Source organism: Balaenoptera physalus (assembly GCF_965194825.1).
Source record: "Balaenoptera physalus genome assembly, chromosome: 11".
NCBI classification, from domain to species: domain Eukaryota; kingdom Metazoa; phylum Chordata; class Mammalia; order Artiodactyla; family Balaenopteridae; genus Balaenoptera; species Balaenoptera physalus.
In genome coordinates, this window is record NC_138896.1 from 108770002 (window position 1) to 108795529 (window position 25528).

At 49.3% G+C, this 25528-nt stretch overlaps 2 protein-coding genes across 9 annotated transcripts in view; one reads left to right on the forward strand and one right to left on the reverse strand.

The window, feature by feature from the left end:
• The window catches only part of CFAP92 (cilia and flagella associated protein 92 (putative)), a gene marked incomplete at its 3' end in the record, with an annotated part of 103926 nt that overhangs the window by 65277 nt on the left and 13121 nt on the right, over positions 1-25528 (reverse strand). Inside the window, exons 2-5 of one of the 4 annotated variants that reach the window (XM_082413934.1) lie at positions 24358-24429; positions 10935-11230; positions 1988-2178; positions 1155-1359 (exon numbers count right to left, since the gene is read on the reverse strand). In XM_082413934.1, coding sequence (XP_082270060.1) covers positions 1155-1359; positions 1988-2178; positions 10935-11196 — 658 coding nt within the window. In that variant the 5' untranslated portion in view covers positions 11197-11230; positions 24358-24429. Of the gene's footprint in view, positions 1-1154; positions 1360-1987; positions 2179-10934; positions 11574-11807; positions 14094-24357; positions 24430-25528 lie in introns of those variants that run through there. The other 3 variants (XM_082413933.1, XM_082413931.1, XM_082413932.1) reach the window with 3 other exon arrangements.
• The window catches only part of EFCC1 (EF-hand and coiled-coil domain containing 1), a 35638-nt gene continuing 28530 nt past the window's right edge, over positions 18421-25528 (forward strand). For all 5 annotated transcript variants that reach the window (XM_082413979.1, XM_082413980.1, XM_082413981.1 and 2 more), the window contains exons 1-2: positions 18421-22334; positions 23799-24082. In XM_082413979.1, coding sequence (XP_082270105.1) covers positions 21639-22334; positions 23799-24082 — 980 coding nt within the window. In that variant the 5' untranslated portion in view covers positions 18421-21638. The remainder of the gene's footprint in view (positions 22335-23798; positions 24083-25528) is intronic.

The following is a 25528-nucleotide window of genomic DNA, read 5'->3' on the forward strand; positions in this document are numbered from 1 at the left end:
CAAAACTGGGTTCTGATTCTGGCGCTGCCTCTCGCTACAAGCAAGTCCAGGCCTACTTTGCTCATGGAAAGTGGGGAGGGTTGTACTTGTCTGGAAGCCGCGATCAGCAGCCGTGACAGCACCTCATTCCACCCATTCTCTGAAGCATGTCGACTTTACCTTCTAATATCTCCGAAAACTGGGATGCATCTTATAAGAATGCCGCTGCATATTTTAAGTGGCAGCATTTTATGATAGTTTTAAAATTCCCTCTAGACAATGCAATCCTCCTTATTGCGGGGGGAGGGGGGCGCACTTCCACCACCCTGCCCCCAGGCATCTAGCCAGACAAAGTAGGTGCCCAAGGTCACCATTAGCTCAGGATGGAGACAGGGTTCAATTCAGCTGTGTGACTTCAACTGCGGGAGTTCGAAAGGAGACTTTCTGGCACTGATACAATCTTAACACGAGGAAGAGTCTGAAGGGCCTAATGGAAACAGGGCTGTGGGACTTTTTTTTTTTAACTTTTGGGTTTATTTATTTATTTATTTATGGCTGTGTTGGGTCTTCGTTTCTGTGCGAGGGCTCTCTCTAGTTGCGGCAAGCGGGGGCCACTCTTCATCGCCGTGCGCGGGCCTCTCATTATCGCGCGGGCCTCTCATTATCGCGGCCTCTCTTGTTGCGCAGCACAGGCTCCAGACGCGCAGGCTCAGCAATTGTGGCTCACGGGCCTAGTTGCTCCGCGGCATGTGGGATCTTCCCAGAGCAGGGCTCGAACCCGTGTCCCCTGCATTGGCAGGCAGATTCTCAACCACTGCGCCACCAGGGAAGCCCAAGGGACTTTCGAGTTTTCTGTTTCGTTTCTCGATAGCCTTTAATTTTTTTGTTCAGGGAACACACCAGACTCACCCTGGGACACAGGCCGGGGGTGGGTGCCCGCCTCAGCACTGCCCAGACTGGTGGCTGACGGGCGGCACATAGGCATGGGGTGCCTTTCCCGTTGCCGCACATGCCCTGGAGGGAGGGGGTGTCACTGCGCTGACAGAAACCAGCGTGGGCCCCAGGGAAACCAGATGCGCCAAACGAGGAGATGCTGGCTGGCTTTTCTGCTGTTACCGGTGAGAAGCCACACGCCTCCGGAAACACCTCAAATCAAACGTGAATGCCTGACTTACCAAAAGATCCTGCATCTTCCAGAAACCCGCAAGGTTTTAATCGATAATGCTTGGCTTTTTTCGAAACCTTGTCCTTGGTGTCCCAGAGCCTCAAGGTGATTTTGTGAAAATTTATTTTCTTTAGTAACTCCTTTGTCATGTTGATGTTAAAACTTTGGGTCCACGACACCCAGACCTTGTCCCCTTCTTGCCATGGCCTGATGGTCTGTGTAAAAGGACAAGAGACTCTCAGCGTTGAAAGCTCCGAGGCCAAGATCTGACCGCCGCCACGATGTGGCAGGCCCTGCCTTCCGCTTGTCTGTCTGTGCATCCCACCCCCTCCTGGCTCCCAACTCACATAGGGAATCAGGTAATGGGTGCCACAGACAGGGGCCTGCACGCCTCTGGGTTGCTCGGAAAAATAAAGTAAAAGCAATTCCCTGCAAAGAGTGTCCCTCCCAGGGACTCCCCATCCTGACCCAGAGCCCTGCCCCAAGCGGGAGTGTGCGTGTGTGTGCGGGTGGCGGGTGTGCACATACACACACGCGCATGTGTACACACACGTACTCACATGTACACACAGAAAGAAATAACAAGAGCTGCCAAAACTTTTGAAACACCAAAGAAATTATTAGGTAAAAATACCTTCATAGAAAATCATAGAGTTGCTATCAATATTATTAGGTTTGTGCAGATTCCCATTCAGTAGGCCTAGGGTGGAGACCAAGATCCTACATTTCTAGCAAGTTCCAGGGGAAGCAAGCATCCTTTGTGGCTCGTGCTATTTCTTGTGGGTATCAGACTATATGCAAGGCCACACACACACACACACACACACACACACACACACTCACCTTTACTCCTGAATCCAGGAACACTTTGGCCAAGGCTGGAAACACCACCACATCGACCTTTTTAGGCTCCCCATCATCAGGCAGGAGGAAGTACTCGATGTGGTAGTAATGGCGAACCTTTGCAATAGGTTTGTCCATTTTAGGGTGTCTCCTATATTTTTCAACCAAACTTGAACATTTTCCTTTGTGACCTAGAAGATACAGATGTAATGAGACTTGTTCTAACCTCACGTGGGAAAGCAGACCCGTCTCCACGATTCCCTGGAACCAAGAAGAGCCCAAGGCTGGAGGAGGTGCCATGTGCAGACTCCCCGCTGCCGCCCACTTGGAGTTAAGATGCATGTCCGGTCCTCCCAGCCACCAGAGGAGCAGCCCCAGGGCTGGAAGCCAGTGCGCGGAATTATAGAGCGTGACTCTGAGGTGAGCATCTCCTTAAATTTTTTTATTGTAGGCACTTACCTGCCTACCCCTAGTCTCGACAGTAAGAGGCAGGTTAAAAAAAAACCAAAAAAACCCACCATAGACTCATCAAGAAAAAGAGGGAGAGGACTCAAATCAATAAAATTAGAAATGAAAAGGGAGAAGTTACAACAGACATGGCAGAAATACAAAGGATCCTAAGAGACTACTACAGGCAACTCTATGCCAATAAAATGGACAACCTGGAAGAAATGGACAAATTCTTAGAAAGGTATAACCTTCCAAGACTGAACCAGGAAGAAATAGAAAATATGAACAGACCAATCACAAGTAAGGAAATTGAAACTGTGATTAAACATCTTCCAACAAACAAAAGTCCAGGACCAGATGACTTCACAGGTGAATTCTATTGAACATTTGGAGAAGAGCTAACACCCATCCTTCTCAAACTCTTCCAAAAAATTGCAGAGGAAGGAACACTCCCAAACTCATTCTATGAGGCCACCATCACTCTGATACCAAAACCAGACAAAGACACTACAAAAAAAGAAAATTACAGGGCTTCCCTGGTGGCGCAGTGGTTGAGAATCTGCCTTCCAATGCAGAGGACACGGGTTCGAGCCCTGGTCTGGGAAGATCCCACATGCCGCGGAGCAACTAGGCCCGTGAGCCACAATTACTGAGCCTGCGCGTCTGGAGCCTGTGCGCGGCAACGAGAGGCCACGATAGTGAGAGGCCCACGCATTGCGATGAAGAGTGGCCCCCGCTTGCCACAACTAGAGAAAGCCCTCGCACAGAAACGAAGACCCAACACAGCCATACATACATACATACATACATACATAAAAAGAATGTAAACAGACAAGAATATCATTAAAAAAAAAAATTAAAAAAAAAAAAAAAGAAAATTACAGACCAATATCACTGATAAATATAGATGCAAAAATCCTCAACAAAATACTAGCAAACAGAATCCAACAACACATTAAAAGGATCATACACCACGATCAAGTGGGATTTATCCCAGGGATGCAAGGATTCTTCAATATACACAAATCAATCAATGTGATACACCATATTAACAAATTGAAGAATAAAAACCATATGATCATCTCAATAGATGCAGAAAAAGCTTCTGACAAAATTCAACACCCATTTATGATAAAAACTCTCGAGAAAGTGGGCATAGAGGGAACCTACCTCAACATAATAAAGGCCATATATGACAAACCCACAGCAAACATCATTCTCAATGGTGAAAAACTGAAAGCATTTCCTCTAAGATCAGGAACGAGACAAGGATGTCCACTCTCACCACTATTATTCAACATAGTTCTGGAAGTCCTAGCCACGGCAATCAGAGAAATAAAAGGAATACAAATTGGAAAAGAAGAAGTAAAACTGTCACTGTTTGCAGATGACATGATACTATACATAGAGAATCCTAAAGATGCCACCAGAAAACTACTAGAGCTAATCAATGAATTTGGTAAAGTTGCAGGATACAAAATTAATGCACAGAAATCTCTTGCATTCCTAGACACTAATGATGAAAAATCTGAAAGAGAAATTATGGAAACACTCCCATTTACCACTGCAACAAAAAGAATAAAATACCTAGGAATAAACCTACCTAGGGAGACAAAAGACCTGTATGCAGAAAACTATAAGACACTGATGAAAGAAATTAAAGATGATACCAACAGATGGAGAGATATACCATGTTCTTGGATTGGAAGAATCAACATTGTGAAAATGACTATACTACCCAACGCAATCTACAGATTCAATGCAATCCCTATCAAATTACCAATGGCATTTTTTACGGAGCTAGAACAAATCATCTTAAAATTTGTATGGAGACACAAAAGACCCCGAATAGCCAAAGCAGTCTTGAGGGAAAAAAACAGAGCTGGAGAAATCAGACTCCCTGACTTCAGACTATACTACAAAGCTACAGTAATCAAGACAATATGGTACTGGCACAAAAACAGAAACATAGATCAATGGAACAAGATAGAAAGCCCAGAGATTAACCCACGCACCTATGGTCAACTAATCTATGACAAAGGAGGCAAAGATATACAATGGAGAAAAGACAGTCTCTTCAATAAGTGGTGCTGGGAAAACTGGACAGCTACATGTAAAAGAATGAAATTAGAACACTCCCTAACACCATACACAAAAATAAACTCAAAATGGATTAGAGACCTAAATATAAGACTGGACACTATAAAACTCTTAGAGGAAAACATAGGAAGAACACTCTTTGACATAAATCACAGCAAGATCTTTTTTTGATCCACCTCCTAGAGTAATGGAAATAAAAACAAAAATAAACAAATGGGACCTAATGAAACTTCAAAGCTTTTGCACAGCAAAGGAAACCATTAACAAGACGAAAAGACAACCCTCAGAATACGAGAAAATATTTGCAAACAAATCAACAGACAAAGGATTAATCTCCAAAATATATAAACAGCTCATTCAGCTCAATATTAAAAAAACAAACACCCCAATCCAAAAATGGGCAGAAGACCTAAATAGACATTTCTCCAAAGAAGACATACAGACGGCCACGAAGCACATGAAAAGATGCTCAACATCACTAATTATTAGAGAAATGCAAATCAAAACTACAATGAGGTATCACCTCACTCCTGTTAGAATGGTCATCATCAGAAAATCTACAAACAACAAATGCTGGAGAGGGTGTGGAGAAAAGGGAACCCTCTTGCACTGTTGGTGGGAATGTAAATTGATACAGCCACTATGGAGAACAATATGGAGCTTCCTTAAAAAACTAAAAATAGAATTACCATATGACCCAGCAATCCCACTACTGGGCATATACCCAGAGAAAACCGTAATTCAAAAAGACACATGCACCCGAATGTTCATTGCAGCACTATTTACAATAGCCAGGTCATGGAAGCAACCTAAATGCCCATCAACAGATGAATGGATAAAGAAGATGTGGTACATATATACAATGGAATATTACTCAGACATAAAAAGGAACGAAATTGAGTCATTTGTTGAGAAGTGGATGGATCTAGAGACTGTCATACAGAGTGAAGTAAGTCAGAAAGAGAAAAACAAATATCGTATATTAATGCATGTATGTGGAACCTAGAAAAATGGTACAAATGAGCTGGTTTGCAGGGCAGAAGTTGAGACAGAGATGTAGAGAATGGACATATGGACACCAAGGGGGGAAAACTGCGGTGGGGTGGGAATGGTGGTGTGCTGAATTGGGCGATTGGGATTGACATGTATACACTGATGTGTATAAAATTGATGCCTAATAAGAACCTGCAGTATAAAGAAACAAACAAACAAAACAACTAATACTAAACTTTCATTGGGTTATTTGTATGGAAATATGTTAATATAAATGTTTCAGACATTACATGAAATTTCTAAAAATCTTATATTTGTATTTGTATGGAAATATGTATGGAAATATGTTAATATAAATGTTTCAGACATTAAAAAAAAAAACCCACCAATACAGGGTAGGATAAATTAGACACATACGAAGGAATACTATACAGGTGTTTAAAACAAATGACAACAAAGTAAAACCAGGTCTGCTCATATCCTGTAAGATATCTAAGAGATGCCATCAAATTTTTAACGAGCAAGTTGTAGAACAGGATACATAGGATCTCATTTCTCTTAAGTAAACAACTTACATAAACATTCATAAATAAATTCATAACTATTTAGGTATTGAAGGAAAAAACATTGACGTTAGAATTTTATATCCAGCCAAAGGTAGATCCTTTGAAGGTCCTGGCACCATAAAAATACTCTCAGGCAAGGTCTCATAAGTTGAGCTGCACAGCGATGTATTTTGTAAATGGCTTTGGAATAAGTGCCAAACTAAGAAAAACAAATCTAGGAGATGCTGCAAGAGATGTGAGGATTAAAGGTAATCAAATAAGCACCAGTTTTCTTCTGGGTGGTATTTGCAGATGTCTTTTTTCAGGCTCTTTTGCTTGATATCAACCGACCAAAGATAAAAAGCACCATTATGGATAGAGGAGGTCACACACAATGACCAAAAATTCAATTCACCAAGAAGATAGGTCAATTCTAAAACATGGTATACACCTAACCAAATAGCCTCCAAAATATCTGAAGCAACCATCAACAGAACTACAAGGAAAAGTTGAAATTAATCATCATGGGGAGATATTTCAGGCAGAACAACAAAAAAAGACATATCAAAAAATGGAGTACTTCTTGATATATCTAGGAATACACCTACATAAGGAGGCAAAAGACCTGTACTCCAAAAACTATAAGACACTGATGAAAGAAATCAAAGATGACACAAACAGATGGAAAGATATACCACATGTTCTTGGATTGGAAGAGTCAATATTGTTAAAATGACCATAATATCTAAGGCAATCTACAGATTCAACACAATCCCTATCAAACTGTCAATGGCATTTTTCACAGAACTAGAACAAAAATTTTTTTAATTTGTATGGAAACACAAAAGACCCTGAAATCTTGAGAAAGAATGGAGCTGGAGGAATAATGCTCCCTGACTTCAGACTATACAACAAAGCTACAGTGATCTAAACAGTATGGTACTGGCACAAAAACAGACACAGAGATTAATGGAACAGGATAGAAAGCCCAGAAACAAACCCACGCATTTATGGTCAATTAATCTATGACAAAGGAGGCAAGAATATACCTTGGAGATAAGACAGTCTCTTCAATAAGTGGTGATGGAAAAACTGGACAGCTACGTGTAAAAGAATGAAATTAGAACATTCTCTAACACCATACACAAAAACAAACTCAAAATGGAATAAAGAGCTACACGTAAGACAGGATATTATAAAACTCCTAGAGGAAAACATAGGCAGAACACTCTATGACATACATCACAGTAAGATTCTTTTTGACCCAGCTCCCAGAGAAATGGAAATCAGAACACAAATAAACAAATGGGACCTAATGAAACTTAAAAGCTTTTGCACAGCAAAGGAAACCATGAACAAGACCAAAAGACAACCCTCAGAATGGGAGAAAATATTTGCAAATGAAGCAACTGACAAAGGATTAATCTCCAAGATTTACAAGCAGCTCATGCAGCTCAATAACAAAAAAACGAACAACCCAATCCAAAAATGGGCCAAAGACCTAAATAGACATTTCTCCAAAGAAGATATACAGATGGCCAACAGACACATGAAAGAATGCTCAACATCATTAATCATTAGAGAAATGCAAATCAAAACTACAATGAGATATCATCTCACACCGGTCAGAATGGCCATCATCAAAAAATCTAGAAACAATAAATGCTGGAGAGGGTGTGGAGGAAAGGGAACACTCTTGCACTGTTGGTGGGAATGTAAATTGATACAGCCACTATGGAGAACAGTATGGAGGTTCCTTAAAAAACTACAAATAGAATTACCATACGACCCAGCAATCCCACTACTGGGCATATACCCTGAGAAAACCATAGGTCAAAAAGAGTCATGTACCAAAATGTTCATTGCAGCTCTATTTACAATAGCCAGGACATGGAAGCAACCTAAATGTCCATCGACAGATGAATGGATAAAGAAGATGTGGTACATATATACAATGGAATATTACTCAGCCATAAAAAGAAATGAAATGGAGGTATTTGTAATGAGGTGGATGGAGTTAGAGTCTGTCATACAGAGTGAAGTAAGTCAGAAAGAGAAAAACAAATACAGTATGCTAACACATATATACGGAATCTAAGGAAAAAAAAAAAAAAAAGGCCATGAAGAACCTAGTGGCAAGACGGGAATAAAGACACAGACCTACTAGAGAATGGACTTGAGGATATGGGGAGGGGGTGGGGTGAGATGTGACAGGGTAAGAGAGTGTCATGGACATATATACACTACCAAATGTAAAATAGATAGCTAGTGGGAAGCAGCCGCATAGCACAGGGAGATCAGCTTGGTGCTTTGTGACCACCTAGAGGGATGGGATGGGGAGGGTGGGAGGGAGGGAGATGCAAGAGGGAAGAGAAATGGGAACATACTGTATATGTATAACTGATTCACTTTGTTATAAAGCAGAAGCTAACACACCATTGTAAGGCAATTATACTTCAATAAAGATGTTTAAAAAAATATTAATATAATTTTATGTAAATGTTAAAAATCAATAATTTCTATAATAATGTTTCATTGTTCTAAAAGATCATTATAAATCTTCCATATTAAAACAATAATAACCTTTATAAAATGTATTAGTGATTAGTAAACTGTCAGAATGGGCTGCTTTGTAACAAATTTCAGACTATTTCATTTAATCCTCAGAATCACATATGAATATTATTCTCTTCTTGGACACTCAGCAGCTCGGAAGTGTATAAGAAACTCCTGTGATGTTAAAGAAAATAAGTCTGGAAGAATTCCTGAAAGTATCTGAAGGCAAAATCCTTAGAAATAAAACATATACTAGTTTTGACCACAGCATGGAACTTGTAAGAATGGGCATTGCTTAGGAAAACACATCTTCACATAAATAAAATGCTACACTGGTTAAAAAAAAAATGGATTAAAGAGCTACACGTAAGACAGGATATTATAAAACTCCTAGAGGAAAACATAGGCAGAACACTCTTTGACATAAATCGCAGCAATATTTTTTTGGATCCGTCTTCTAGAGGGATGGAAATAAAAACAAAAATAAACAAATGGGACCTAATTCAACTTAAAAGCTTTTACACAGCAAATGAAACCATAAACAAAATGAAAAGATAACCTAAGGTCTAGGAGCAAATATTTGCAAATGATGCTACCAACAAGGGATTAATTTCCAAAATTTACAAACAGTTCATGGAGCTCAATATCAAAAAAACAAACAACGCAATGAAAAAATGGGCAGAAGACATAAGTAGACATTTCTCCAAGAAGACATATAGATGGCCAACAAGCACAGGAAAAGATGCTCAATGTCACTCATTATTAGAGAAATGAAAAATCGAAACTACAATGAGGCATCACCTCACACCAGTCAGAATGACCATCATTAAAAATCCACAGACAGTAAATGCTGGAGAAGGTGTGGAGAAAAGGGAACCCTCCTACACTGTTGGTGGGAATGTAAATTGGTGCAGCCACTGTGGAGAACAGTATGGAGGTTCATTAAAAGACTAAAAATAGAGTTACCATATGATCCTGCAATCCCACTCCTGGGGACAGATCTTGAGAAAACTCTAATTCGAAAAGATACATGCACCACTCTGTTCATAGCAGCATTATTTACAATAGCCAAGACATGGAAGCAACCTAAATGTCCATCGACAGAAGAATGGATAAAGAAGATGTGGTATATATACACAATGGAATATTACTCAGCCATGAAAAGAATGAAATAATGCCATTTGCAGAAACATGGATGGACCTAGAGATGATCACATTAAGTGAAGTAACTCAGACAAAGACAAATATTATATGATATCACTTAGATGCAGAACCTAAAAAAATGAAACAAATGAACTTATTTACAAAACAGAAATAGACTCACAGACATAGAAAACAAACTTACGGTTACCAAAAGGGATAGTAGGGGAGGGGAGATAAATTAGGAGGTTGGGATTAACATATACACACCACTATATATAAAATAGATAAACAGCAAGGACCTACTGTATAGCACAGGGAACTATACTCCATATCTTGTAATAACCTACAATGGAAAAGAATCTGAAAAAGAACATATATGACTGAATCACTTTGCTGTACACTTGAAACTAAGACAACATTGTAAATTAACTATATTTCAATTAAAAAGCTGATATAAAAAAAGATAGTCCACCTTAAAACAAGTGGAGGACTTTTCTCTGCCCTTAATCTTGGGGTTCAACCATGTGCCTTGCTTTGGCCAATAAAATGTCTGCAGGTGGGAGGTGCCCAAAGACCTGAAGAGTGCTGGGGTGACTGGGCTTGCCCTCTTCTGTGCCCTGCCTTTCCATGGCAGGAATGCGTCTGGGTTGCCCACACATCCGAGAGGAGGATGAGAGAGACAGAAGCAGGGCAGAGCTACTGCAGGAAGCCCAGCCCGGATCAGCTGGTCCGCTCACCCAGCACAGGGATTTCTGTTTGAAGCCAATGAATTGGGGAGTTGCTTTGCGTTTGTTACACAGCGTTTTTTGGCAGTAGCTGATTACCTCTGCACTCAGAGATTTTGATGCAATAATCTGAGAATCTGCATTTAAACAAGGAATTAGATGATGCACAACCAGCTTATGGGGAAAAAAATGCCTTAACCTCTCCGTCATTTCTTTATTTGCAAAAAGCAGAAATAACATCACCTGCTTCTTGTTTTGAGAGGACTGAGTCTGTTCCTTGCCTGGACCACAGCGGGCTATAAAGTGGCAGTTTCTTTCCGGACCTCTGCTCCTGTCACCGGCCACCCTACTTAGGGAGCCAGCAGAGGGAGCACAGGTGCCCTACACTCCTGGAAGAAGGTCACTGGTACACTCCCTCTCTGCTGTCACACTTACCCGCGGTCACTGGGAAGGCCAGAGAGATGATGAACTTGCAGGGCACGACGTGGGGCACATCCGAGTCGAAGGTGCTGGCAGGCCCTTCTGAAGACTCGCCGCTGCACTGGTGGCCGGTGGCCGACTCCTGGGCCCAGGCCCTAACCTTCAGGCTCTCCTCCACTTCACACTCGCTCCCGGACTGGTAAAAGCTGCCCATGGAGGACACGGCCCCCGTGCTCGCCTCGTCCTCATCCTCCCACTCACAGGCGTGCAGCCACATGCTGCAGGGCGGCCCACGCGGCCGGCACTCCCGGCTGCAAGGAAATAAAGGCACCGCCGTCACCACCACTGCTCCCAGGAGGGAAGCCCTGCCTGCCCCCTCCTCCCCCCCCCCCGTGCCTTGTCCTGTTCCGGGCTGACCAGCCAAGGCCTCAGACACTGCCTGGCACACAGCGGGCACTCAACAAAGATTAGATGAACCTCAGAGAATGGTGCCGTCAGTAATCGTGATAATCAGCAAAGCCAGCGTCTCCAAATAGAGTCGCGTCCTCCCGGCCCCAGCTGTTCCTCCTTTCAGGACCAAAGTTAATCATTGAGCACGTCTGGAATGCCTGCTCCAGGTGAGTGCAATTCCCCAAGAACCACAAGGGAGGGGGTGGGGGGGGTGAGGGCCTCGGGTTAGCTGTGCCAAAGCACAATACGACCTTGGTTTGGGGACAGCACGCGAAAGAGCCTGGTGAGGCCAAGGAGGGCGAGGGCCCCGAGGCAAGACCCGACCGAGCACTGAGTACTGGGCTCAGCGCACAAGCGGCCTCCATGGACGCCGCACGCCAGCAAACGCTAAGAAGGGGCTGCGCAGCTGGAGCGGGGGACGGGGCGGAGGGGGGGTACCTGCGGCACCTGTGAGCGGACGCGCTGGGCAGCCGCGTGGGCTCAGACGACGGCGTCGGTCAGCTCGCACAGCAGCTGCACAACCTCCTCACGGAGGAGGCTCCGAGGACCTGGTCTGTCCACCCGGGCAGGGCGGCCCGCAGGAGCCGCCTCGCCGGTATGTTTGGCGGTTGCTAGGAGACGCACGTGGCCACAGCCCAAGGGCGGGGCTCCTGGGGGCGGGGCTCCCAGCCTCAGCCGCTGGGCCCAGGTCAGGTGCCCAGACAAGGTCCGGCAAAGAGGTGTATACAAATGCAGAACCAGCTGCCTTCATGCCGTCAGTTATTCGCTTATCCACTCAGTCTTTTTTTTTTTTTTTTTTTGATGTGGACCATTTTTTAAGTCTTTATTGAATGTTGTACAATACTGCTTTTTATGTTTGGGATTTTTGTGGTTTTTTTGGCCGTGAGGCATGTGGGATCTTAGCTCCCCGACCAGGGATCGAACCCGCACCCCCTGCATTGGAAGGCGAAGTCTTAAGCACTGGACCGCCAGGGAAGCCCCCATTCAGTCTTTAAGGAATTCCTGCTCTGAACGTGAGCACCTGTTATGCGGCTGAGCCTTACCTGCAGTACAGGGGAGAGGCGTTGCCAGCTCCCCACTGCAGCTCCATCAACGGGCCCTCCCGTTCTTTGATGAAGGCAAAGGAAGCACTGGGCTCTGCCAACTCAGATGACCCGACCCCACCCCACCCCCCATCCCTCTCTGGCATAGACGCTCTGCTTCTGTCACTGACGTCCTTCAAATATGAGAATTCTTTTTAGTCATCATGAGCCCCAAACTCAGCGATGAGGAAACCGAGGCTTAGAGAGGTGAAGCGATTTGCCTGAGGTCACACAGGTATATGGCGGCACTGGATTGAAATGACTATTTGACGGACACCCTGCCCCCCACCCCCAGATGAGAGACCCCTAACTGCTGCTCCCGATGTAGAAGACCACAGACCACCAAAGGAGCTGCGGCGGAGGGACACATCGCAGAAGCGACTGTCCGGAGGGGTTGGGGCAGGCTTCACGGAGGAGGTGACAAAAGCCAAACTGTGGGGTTTGCCAGGCGAGGAAAGCAAGAGAAGGCATTCCAGGAAGAGGACACAGCATATGCAAAGGCCAAGCAGAGTGAAAACGTGTGGCAAGTTCAGGGAACGTTTGATGAGGCTGGAGTGGCGCACGGGGGCCCCGGTACCAAGCCCCTGGGCAGTAGTTTGTTCAAGCGAATGGGCGCGGAATCTCCACACACACTCAGCTATTGCAGAAACTGAGGCTCTGAGCTGAGACACAACCTACCCGTGGCCAAAGAGCAAAACTGGACGCAAGCCCCCTGCCTCCCAGTGTCCACCTCCCTAGGCCGTGCCCAGGGGCTGGGGACAGTAGTCCAGTATTCCAGAATACTGCCCACTGACGGGGGCCCTCCGACATTCCTCAGGTTCGATCAGTCTAAAAAAACTGAACCTCAAGAACAGCTGTGAGGGGAGGTCTGCAAATGGCAGTGAGGTCCCCTGGGGAGAAGGACTCAAGCTTCAACACTGAGTGCCCTGTCCAGCAGCCTGCAGACTACCGTCCACAAGCAAGGAAGTACTAAAAAGACACCCAGGGCTACAAGGGGAAAAGGCTACTAGGATACACCAGCTCCCAAAAGGCCCCATTAACAAGAGCCGGTCAGTGACACCACCCTCCCTGGGACAGACAGCAGGCCTGCTGCCCGTCAGGTGCCACCTGCTGCCTGTGGATGGTTTTGCTCCACAGGGTCCTTGACCACCTTGTTACCAAGGGCAGCAGCCAATCTCCCCAGCCCCTCCTGTGGGGCAGCCCTGAACTCAGGCTTGAGAGGTCCTGGATGTGCATGAGAATCACCCAGGATCATGTCAAATCTTCAATCCTGAGGCTTCACTCCAGACCTGTGGAATTGATTCTCCAGAGGTGGGGCTTAGGAACCGGTGATAGATTGTATTTTCCAAACACCTCAATAGATTCCCTCCCACCCTCTCTTCTTACAGTGTGATGTCAACACTCTTCACATCCCGTGGTGGGTCTAGCCCCTCCCCCTTGAACCCAGACAGAACTTTGGGACCACCTCAGCCAACAGAGTAGGGTGGAAGTGACACTAGGTGACATCTGAAGCCAGGTCATACAAATTCCACGCACTTCTGCCTTGTTCTTTGGGGCGCTCACTCTAGGAACCCAGCACCATGTTGTGAGGAGGCCCAAGCAGCCTCATGGAAAGGCCACGTGTAGATGCTCCGGCCAACTGCCAGCCTCACTGCCCAAAGTGTGAGAGCCAGACCTCAGGTGATTCCAGCCCCCAGCCTTTGAGTCACCTGGCTGACACCATGTGTAGCAGAAACCAGCTGTCCCCATCAAGCCCTCTGCAAATTGCAGATTTATCAGCAAAGTAAGTTACTGTTGTCCTAACCCACTAAGTTTGGGGATTATTTGTTGTGCAATAATAAATAACTGTAACAGAACCCTTGTTTGTTAAAGTCACCTCCACCAAGATCCCACTGCACAGCCAAGATGTGGAACCACTTCCCTGAGGGAGGTAGTGTCCAGGTCAAGAGCCGGGGCATCATGGGATGGAATGAGGGCAAAGGTGTGTCACCTGAGACTCAGGCACGAGGGGTGGGTCTACAACCTCCCCTCAGCAAAGACGGCGTCAGGGCTGGCAAAGTCAAAGGAAAGGAAAGGGGTTATTTGTTTCAATTGTCTATTGTTGCATAACAAACCACCCCAAAAACTTAGTGGATAAGACAACAGCCACTAGCTATTTCTCACAGTTCTCTGGGTCAGCTGGGCGGTTCTTCACTGGTGGCCCCCCGGGCTCACTCACCGGGTTATACTCATGTGGAGGGTCGACAGGGCCGGAAGGTCCAAGCTGGCCTGGCCCACATGTCTGGCGGTTGGTGCCGTTGCCTAGGGCACCTCACTTCCTCTCCACGTGGCTCCTCATCTTCCACCAGGCGGCAGTGGCTTCCTCAGACGGGCTTCTCAGGGCAGGGTTCCAAGAGGGCCAGGGTAGAAGCTGCAAGGCCTCTTGAGACCTAAGCTTAGAAACCAGCATGGCGTCACTTCCGCCATAGTCCATTGACCAGAGCAAGTCACAAGGGCCAGCCCAGACTCAAGGGGGTGAGGAATAGGACAGGAGGAAGGGCAAGGTCACATTGCAAAGGGGCACCCCGTGGAGTGCAGCAATCTGAGGGCAATCTGTCCCCGCTTCCTTCTTCCTCCAGGGCAGTGGAGCGCCACAGCTCCCACGGCGCCCAGAGAGCTTTCTGAAGTTATCGCAAGACTCTGGCAGCTGGAAGCATACGCCCATCTTCTTCTTGCCATCCCTCTCCTAAGCAAAGCGCCCCCGCCACCTTAAAACAACTTTACTGAGGTGTATTTTATATCATACAGTGCACCCATTTAAAGTGTATAATTCAATGATTTTTAGTAACTTCACCAAGTGGTGAAATCATCACCATAAATAAGTTTTAGAACAGTTTCATCTCCCTAATAAGATCCTTCATGCACAAGTTTCACCCAAAAGTACTATAATTAATTATAATTAATCTCTGTTCCCACCCCAAGCTCTAGACAACCATTAATCTACTTTCCGTCTCTAAAAACGTGCCTTTTTATGAACATTTCCTATAAATGGAGCCATAAATCCATTTTGTCTATCCAGCCATCAGTTCATGGACATTAAGGTTGGACATTTAGACATTTATGAAGAATGCTGCTGAGGACATTCACATGACTGTCTCTGTGTGGACAGATGTTTTCGTTTCTCTTGAGTAGAGGCATCTAGCAGTGAGAGAGCTGGGTCACGTAGTATGCTACACTTATGCATCAGGCTTTATGCTTATCTTTTACTGCCAAACTGTTCTCCAACGTGGCTGCACCATTTCACATTCCCACCAGCAACGTGTGAGGGTTCCTATTTCTCTACATCCTCAAAAACATTTATTGTCCGTCAGTTATTATCGCCATTCTTGTGAGGGCGAAATAGTCTCTCATTGAGGTTCTGCTTTGTATTTCCCTAATGCCTAACGGTACTGGGATCTTTTCTTGTGCTTATTGGCCATCCATATATATTCTTTGGGGAAATGTCTGTCCCTGTCTTTCACCCATTTTTCGATTGGGTTGCTTGTCTTCTTCTTATTGAGCTGTCGGAGTTCTTTGTCAATTCTGAATACAAGGCCCGTATTGCACATGTGTTTTGTCAAGATTTTCTCCCAGTCGCCTGCTTGTCCGGTCATTTCTTAATGGCGTCTTTACCACTGCGCTTCGAAGTGCAAAAGTTCTGAATTTTGATGAGATCCAATGCATTGATTTTTTTTCTTTTTTTGGACCATGTGTTTGGTGTTGTATCTAAGAAATCTTTGCCTAACCCAGGCCCATTTTTAATAGAGAGAAGTCAAACTTGGCGTCTGAACACTAAGCAAATCCACTAACCAAGACTCCTAAAAATGTAAAAGCTTTGACACTAAAAATGATGGCTCTCGGAGAATCCCAGACACTCCAGGGGACTGTACAGAACGACACAAACTTTCTGAAAAACAGTTTGACAACATCAAGAGCTTATAAAATGTCCGCACTCCTTGGCCCTGCAGTAAAGCGCCCAGGAAATAGAGCCAACCGTTCACAGTGTTGTTTGAACGGAGAAAAACTGCAAACCACCTCGATGTGCACCTATTGGGACGACAAAGCACCTCCCGGGTCAGTCCTAAGAGGCGGTGTGGACCAGTCTTTGAGAACGTTACGCAGGAATGGTAATGATGGCGGAGCCATTTAGGAAGATGCTTGATGTGCAAAGAAAGATCCCAACAGCAGCATTTCAACTCGTTTCTTTATGTCACATTGAAGGAGGTACAACTGACATCCTGTAAAATTCACCCTTTTAAGTGCTTTGACAGGTGTATACATACAGTCACGTAACTACCACCCCAATGAAGATATAGAATGTTTTCACCACCCCCAAAAGTTCTTTCATGCTTAAATGCATGGAAAACATCTGAAAACAAATACATCAAAAGAACCCTGTGTTCTTCTCTTGTTGGCACAAGAGGGGATGGTTTTTTTTGCTTTTTAGCATTTTGCTGGGCTGTTTCTAGACACTGTGAACAATATACTATTTGGAATGGCTCAAACAATACTGAGCTGACTTCAGAAAAATCACTTCTCGGCTCTCCCCCCGACGCAGACACACACCCATCCCCCAGCTCAGACAAAAGCGCAGGAGACCTCTGGGTTTGCTCACTTAGAGCCTTAAACAAAAACCTTGTGGGTCCAACCAGGATGATTTCAGAGGCGCCTGGTAACACTGCCCGCAGACAGACGGGCCTGACAGCACCCCATTATCAACCCGGACTCCCCTGCCCCCAAGGAGCTGCGGGGGGCAGAGGCCAGGCGATGGCTCCACGGCAAGATATTTAAAGTCTTTCTTTTCAATACTGACTGGCCCAGAAAAGTTCCTGTTCAAAGGATTCCTTCCGCAAAAGCCGTCGCCAGCTGCAGCAACGGGGGTAGTCTCCCCTGGGTCACCAGCTCTCAGCATTAACATGAAATTGAATCAGATTCATCTGCAGAGACGCGGCTCAAAAGTCCAGAGCCACAAGAGGGAGGGGATATGGGGATATACGTATATATAACGCTGCTTCACTTTGCTGTACAGCAGAAACTAACACAACATTGTAAAGCATTTATACTCCCATAAAGATGTGGGAAAAAAAAAAGTCCAGAGTCAAGTTCCAGCGTCCCATTCTTTTTTTTTTTTTTTCTTTTTAATTTGGCTGCACTGGGTCTTAGTTGCGGCACGCGGGATCTTGGTTGGCGCATGTGGGATCTTCAGTTGCGGCAGGCATGCGGGCTCTAGTTCCAGGGATCGGACCTGGGACCCCTGCACTGGGAGTGCAGAGTCTTAGCCACTGGACCACCAGGGAAGTCCCCAGAGTCCTGTTCTAAGTGCAGACAGCAATGCCCCCAGCGGTGGGACTCCCGGCCTAGAAGTTTCTATGGTCCAGCTGGGAGTCCAATCAACCTAACATCTGGAGTCTCACTGACTCCAGCATCTCTGGGCCCAGGGATGCCTGAATCGGAGGGTTGCCAGCTACATGTAGTTTTCCTTCTAATGCAGTGTGTGCACATCTACAAATGACATAATTAGTGCCTACTTAATGCCAGGCCCTGTGCTGGGCATGGGGGTACCAAGTCTCTGGCCTTGTGAAGCTCAGCCCTCGTGGCAGGCCTGCAAATAAATGGCAATGTGGTACAATGCTGTTTCTTAAAATACAAGTTAAAAAGTACGTCTCGGGCTTCCCTGGTGGCGCAGTGTTTGAGAAGCTGCCTGCCAATGCAGGGGACACGGGTTCGAGCCCTGGTCTGGGAAGATCCCACATGCCGTGGAGCAACTAGGCCCGTGAGCCACAACTACTGAGCCTGCACGTCTGGAGCCTGTGCTCCGCAACAAGAGAGGCCGCGATAGTGAGAGGCCCGCGCACCGCGATGAAGAGTGGCCCCCGCTCGCCACAACTAGAGAAAGCCCTCGCACGGAAACGAAGACCCAACACAGTCAAAAATAAATAAATTAAAAAAAAAAAAAAAAAGTACGTCTCACCTGTAGGCAAAGAAAGCGCATGGAGAGCCTCATGCCACACTGTGCCTGGCAGCAGCTGCGGGCAGGCAGCTCAGACGGGGGCTGGGGCTCTTCTCTCAGTGTCCCCGACACCAAGCCCGGCGGACAGACAGGCAAGCGTCCCTCCCCTCACGGCTGATAGTGCGTTACAGGGAGACACACAGACGCACCAGGCAAGAGAGTCTGTTAGGGGTGCAAAGGGCTTGCAATGTCACCGAAGGCCTCACTGAGGGGCTGACGCTGGAGCAAGGGACTTGGAGGTGAGGGGGCGGGCTGTAAACATCTGGGGAAGCAGATGCAAAGGCCCTGAGGTGAGTTAGAAGAACGGCAAGGAGGTCAGTGAGGGAGGCATTGCGGGAGGTTACGGGGGACATGGGCGACCACTGCACTGGGCCTTTAGTCCCTGAGAGAGGGAGATAACAGTGGGTGCTGAGCGAAGGAGGGCGTCCTCTGGCTGTGGAGGACAGACGTAGGAATTCAGGGGCACTTCTTGGGAGAAGGCTGTTGCAATGACACAGGTGAGAGATGCTGGGGGCTTGGTCCAGGGTAGCAGCAGTGGAGCAGGAAGAGGGGGTCAGATTAGGGGTGAGCTCTGAAGGTGCACGGCCTGACACACCGGATGTGGGTGTGAAAGTGACAGAAGAACCCAAGACGGTAGGGATTTGCCGAGGGAGGCTGGAGGCCCCGCGAACTGAGATGGAGGTGGTGGAGGGGAGGAGGGGAAGGAGTCCAGGACTGAGAACATCTGTATTCCTTTACCCATTGAGAAATACATGAATTACACTGCTGGTAGGAATGAAAATGGTGCAACCACTTTGGAAAATGGCCTGGCAGGCCCTCAAAAGTTAAACATAAAACTAACACACAACCCAGCAATCTCACCCCTAGGTATATACCCAAGAAAAGTGAAAATATATGAACATACAAAAACTTCTGCATGAATGTTTACAGCAGCATTATTCATAACAGCCAAAAAGCGGAAACAACCCAAGCGTCCATCGACAGATGAATGGATAAACAAAAGGTGGTCCGTCCATACAATGGAATATTACTCAACAATAAAAAGGAATGAAACGCATGCCAGCTACAACCTGGATGAAGCTGGAAAACATTATTGTTAATGTTCTCAAAAAGGAGCCAGTCACAAAAGGTTACATATTGTATAATTCTGTTTTATACACAATGTCCAGAATAGTCAAATCCATAGAAACAGAAAATAGTGGTCTCCTAGGGCTGGGGGTTGGGAGTGGAGGGTAGGAAACTGGAGCAGGGGGTGGGCCACCTAGTACTAGGTTTTTTTTGGGGGGGTGAGTGATCAGAATGTTCTAAAAATGAAATTGTGATGCTGGTTATATGCTCTATAAATATACCAGAAACCACTTATTAACACACCTTAAATGGGTGAACTTTGTGGTCTGTAAATGGCAAATAAAGTATGTCTTCTCCCTCCAAAAGAAAAAGAGAAAAGAAACAAACAAAAACAACTCCCTTGTCAAAAAGAGAGATGTTACACTGAAAGCCAAACTCCTCTGAGCCCTGGAAATAACCACTGAATCCGTCTGTGAATCCCTCCGTCTTCTTCTATGCGCTTACATACACATGTCCTCACAGAAGATATCTAGTACCGTTTTGTGTGGGTGTGTTGTTATTGTCGCTTTTTCCACTCATCCTTTTTTGGTGATTCATCCTGGCTGCTGTACCAATGGGCAAAGTGTTGTCTCCAGTTTCTCACTATTATAAACAACGATGCAATGAACATCCTGTACACATGTGTTTTTTCTAAGGCAGAAGCCAAGAATTGGAGTTGATGTAAAATTTTTTGTCAAATTGCTACCATTTTAATAATTTTTTTTTAAATGCACATCCAAAATGGTTGGGGAGAAGCATCTAACTCCGTCCTGGCAGAGGTGTGTGGTGGGCAAAGTCTTCAAGAATGAGTAGAAATTTGCCAAATGGACAAAGTGCTTATTCTGGGGTACTGCAGCAGAGGAGATAGAATTTTAGTGCTTTTTCAAATTCCAGGATTTAACATTTAAATTCCTAGAGCTGTACACAGGCCAGATTCTGCCCATCGTATAGCCAAGGTCAGTTGAAGAAATCTGCCTCTTGCTCCTGCGAGACTGGATGAGGGTTCCCAGAGCAGGTATGAGGTTAGGACATCTCTACACCTCTCTTGTCAAAAAAAAAAAGGAAAAGCAGCCTTACATTCACCTGAGAGGCTGATTTTTCTTTCATCTTCCAGGAAGGTGTTCTAAGGCACCAGAGGAAATGTTGGCCAAAGAGCTACCTGGTAGCCTAACCCCAGCTCAGAGATGGAATTCTGGTCACAGGGCCAATCCACTCCCCAGGCACAAACGGGTGTGAAGACGGAAGGCCACGGCTTTCCTACCCGCCCCCCCCCCCACTTCAACACACACAGAGCTTAGAGAGCAAGGGTCCGGCTCAGATAGGTTTCTATCCAGCGGGATGGCATCCCCTCACTTCTCGGAGCTGGGCTTTCCTCTGCTCTAGTTACCACGTGAGGCCCTTTGCACCAGCCCTGGTGGAGCGAGTAGCGGGTTTAGGAACCCAGTCGCTGAATTGAAGGGGAGGGGGGCTTCTCCGTACTTACGGGAGTAGAGTACAGTCCCAGCTAGCTCGCGGGGCTACCCTCGAAAGGTTTTCTGGCGAGAAGGGGTGGAGTGACGCGTGGGCGTGGACCAGACCAGGGGGCCACCGGACCAGGGGGCCACCCTCCAGCCCCTCCCCAGCTTCCTATCCCGAGCCCATCCCTTGTCCCCGTCTCGGGGCACACTCTCTGCACAACGCAGCTGGGTGGAGAGTGGGGGAGTTGAAAGCAGACAGACCCGGGAATGGGAGGAAAAGAGGGGATGCCAGGAACGCCCCGGGAGTGATGAGGGGAGAAGAGTGCAGGGGTCACCGAGAGAAGCGAGATCAGGAGGGAGACCAGGCAGTGGTGGCCCCGCGGGGGCCTCGGGGCTCCTGGGTCCCCTAAGCAAGCCCCCTCCAAGCCAACCCGGCTAAACACAGACGCCCTGCCAGGCCAGCACAGCTGCTGGACACGGCCCTCGGCGCCGCTCCAACCAGACCGCCACCGCTAAGCCCCTCCTTTCAAGAAACTCTGGGGCCGCCCCTGGAAGTAGCGGGGCGGAGGGACCCGAGGAGCGGCGCTCGGCGGCGATGGAACCCAGCGGCCCGGGCACGGGGACCGGCGTGGAAGGCGCGGCGGGCGACCCGTACCAGCGACCAGCGCGGCGCACGCAGTGGCTGCTGAGCGCCCTGGCGCACCACTACGGGCTGGACCGAGGCGTGGAGAACGAGATCGTGGTGCTGGCCACGGGCCTGGACCAGTATCTGCAGGAGGTCTTCCACCACCTGGACTGCCGAGGCGCCGGCCGCCTGCCCCGCGCCGACTTCCGCGCGCTCTGCGCGGTGCTGGGGCTGCGCGCCGAGGAGGCTGCCGCCACCTGGGAGGCCGCCGGGGATACAGCCGCGGGAGACACGAACTCCGGGGATGTGATCGCTGGGGTGGCCACCGCTGGGGACGCGGATGCGGAGGAGGAGGCGCGCCTGGCACTGCGCGCCGAGCCGCCTGAGCTCACCTTCCGCCAGTTCCACGCGCGCCTCTGCGGCTACTTCGGCAGCCGCGCCGGGCCCCGTCTGCCCCGCGGCGCTCTCAGCGAGCACATCGAGACGCAGATCCGCCTGCGCCGTCCGCGCCGCCGCCGCCGAGCGCCCCGTACGCCCGGCCCCGACGGCGGCCCGGACAGCGAACGCCTGGCGCGCTTGGAGGAAGAAAACAGCAGCCTGCGCGAGCTGGTGGAGGACCTGCGGGCCGCGCTGCAGAGCAGTGACGCGCGCTGCCTAGCACTGCAGGTGCGCCCGGTCCCGGGGCGGAGGGTGATGACGGAATGGGGCGGGGGGGGGGGCATTTGACAGCGGGCTGGCTGCAGAGCCCCTGCTGCGCAGAGGAAGAGGACGGGGAGAAGGGGCGGCCCTCCCCACTTGAGCCTACTTGCGTCCTGTCCCTGGCCACCCCATCCCACTCCAACACACCCTAGTCCCCGCCCCTACTCACATCACCCACTGCAGCCCCCCAAAACTCCAGTCCCTCCGAGAAAACCATTCCCCCGCCACACACACACACACACACACACACACACAGCGCAGCTCATCCTGCCTCTCTGACCCAGCCGTGGACCCTCGCAGGAAACAGTCTCACACACATACGCCTCCGGAGCTCTCCGCGGTGCCAGGATTCCAAGAGGCCTAAGAGACAAGGTGTGAGGAAGCTCTCCGCGGTGCCAGGATTCCAAGAGGCCTAAGAGACAAGGTGTGAGGAAGGCCTGTCCCCACCCTTAAGGAGCTAACGAGGTACATAGGCAGCTCGGTGCAGTCACTCAACAAACATTGGAGGGCCTCCCTCAGGGCCAGGCCTGGTGTCCCGATGCTAGACAGTGTCACTGTCGACCAGGCAGGTCTAGCCACTCAGCGCTGCGGGGGCCAGGCACCGAGAGAGGCATGGGCGCAGCCCAGGCATCTGCAGTTCAGTCAACAAGCACTTGAGCGCTGTGCCCAGCCGTGTGTCAAAGGCCATGCGGGGGTGGGGGTCAGACAAGGACCAGACGGCCTCTGACCCAAGGGACCACAGGCCAGGAGGGAGCTGACGTTCTAGTAGCCCTGCCCGCTCCCCACACAGCCCGGGGTCACAGCCCTGAGGGGTAGAGAGAGACCAGGGAGTGTGCAGGGGTGCAAGGCGCGGACATCAGGGGCCACGGCCAGCGGGCATCGGAGAAGCCAAGTCCGGGGCGGGAAAGTACTGCCATTATGTGGAATAAGATCGTCCAGGACCATTAGTTCTCCAAGAATTTGCTGAGCACCTACTGTGTGCCAGGCCTGTTTTCGGCGCCGGACGCCCAGTAGTGAACACGACAGAAGCAAACCGCACCCTCAAGGAGCCGGCTGCCTAGCAGCAGACAGCAGGGAGGGCCGCGAACGCCCACAGCGCGCTCCCCAGTCTAGGGGTGGAGGAGCGCGGCGGAGCGGAGTGCCCCGAGGGCAGGAAGTGGGCAGAGAAGAGCGCAGGCGTTTGGGACTCACTGGAACTGTGCAAACAACAGAATATGGGCTTTGTGCCTCAGTGGCCCGCATCCCTTAAAAGGGAGTGACATGAGCTCCCGCCTCGGTAGAGTTAGGGCGAGGGTTAAACGAGTTCAGATGGGCCCAGGGCGGCGAGCACGAGCGCGAGAAACGTGCCGGGTTGCTTTGCTCACGCGCCCTGGGCCGGGTGGGGTCTGGCGCGAGGCGCTCACCGCCTGCCCTGCGGCCCTGTTCCGGCAGGTCGGCCTCTGGAAGAGCCAGGCGGGCGCCCAGGAGGCGGCGCACGGCGGGCCCGAGGCGGCGGCGCGGGAGCTGCGGCAGGCGCGGGGCGCGCTGGCGGCAGCCGAGGCCCGCGCGGGGCGGCTGCGCCGGGGCCAGGCCGAGGTGCGGCGGCGCGCGGAGGAGGCCCGGCAGGCAGTGCTGCGCAGCCTGGCGCGCGTGCGCGAGCTCGAGGCGCTGGCGCGGCAGGTGCCCGGCCTGCAGCGCTGGGTGCGGCGGCTGGAGGGCGAGCTGCAGCGCTACAGGTGAGCCGGCGGCCCGGGTGCCCCAGATCAGCTCCCGTTCTCCCGAACCTCAGGTGTGCTTTCCTCCCCTCAACTCGTCCCCGTGTTGTTCACGTTTTCAGGTATCCACCCACGCATCCATCCGTGGGCCTGTTCCCCCATAAAGCCCCTCCATTTGCCTGTTCGCTGGGGGCAATAGGATATATTTGTTCTTATTTGTTCTTTGATCAGTGCAATAACGATAACAGCTAACACTTACCGAGCACCTAAGGTGTGCCAGGCTCTGAGCTAAGCACTTACCTGACGTAACTGAGTGCTCACAGCCACCGGACCTGTGAGGTAGGTACCGTTATGTCCCCATTCTCCAGCTGAGGAAGGAAACAGATGCGCAGTGATCCCTTGTGCTAGCTCCACCAGGGTAGGAAGCTGGGCTGGGGACCAAGGTTCAAATCCTGGCAGGGCCTCTGACAGATGTGTGACTTTGGGCAAGTCACAGCCCCCCTCGGAGTCCCTGTTTCCTCTTGGATGGAACAGAGCTTGGGGCCCCTGCCTGCCAGGGAGGCTGTGAAGAGGCAGTGAGGCCCCCCTGGCTCACTTAGGTGCTCGGTAAACAGAGCTCCCTCCCTTTCAAATCACAAGGCCCCCGGCCAGCCTGCCTTCCACATTTACTGAGCACCAGCTCTGCACAGGGTCTATGCCAGCCACCAGGGGTGTCATTCGGAACAAGACATTCCGAAATCCTCGCCCTGAGCGTGTGAGGTCCCCACGTGAGCAGATGTGTGGCAACAGCTGGCTGCCTGCTGTCAGGGAGAGCAGGGCCCTCGTCATGCCCACTGCAGACCTGACCCGGGAGTGGAGTGCTGAGGGTGGGACGTGACCTGGCGAGATGGGCCAGGGAGGGGTAGAGGAGAGAGCGTGCTAGGAAACGGGAACAGTGTGGGCCAAGCGCAGAGGCAGGAGGGACCTTGGCCCGGTCCAGCAGCTAGAACAGCAGCTGGAGGGGTAAAGCTGGAGAGGCAGGCCGAGGCCAGGCCAACCGCAATGGTTGTGACAAGGTCTTCAGCCTTTCCCTCGAGAGAGCATGAAGCCATGGGAAAGTTCTAGCAAGGGGGCGACAGGAACAGACTTGCACTGGAAAAAAATCACCCTGGCTACAGTTGTGACAAAGAAATGGAAGGAGAGGGGAAGGGCAGAAGACAGTGGGAGCCGGGCAAGGGGCTGCCGTCCGACTTCAGCCCGAAAGGCAGGCGGTCTGGCCCAGACTGGTGGGCAGGGCAGCCAGAAGGGGTGGCTTTGAACCTAGTTCCTCATCGGCGGGACCATGTCCTTGACTTTTGAGGTGCTCCCAGAGGGGAGACAAGGAGGCACCATGGTGGAGAGAGGAGGCTGGCTCTGGGCTAGCCTTCTGCAGCTCCAAATGTTTGGATAGTCACTTCCTGTTTGCATAGCTGATCGGCCAAAGAGCAG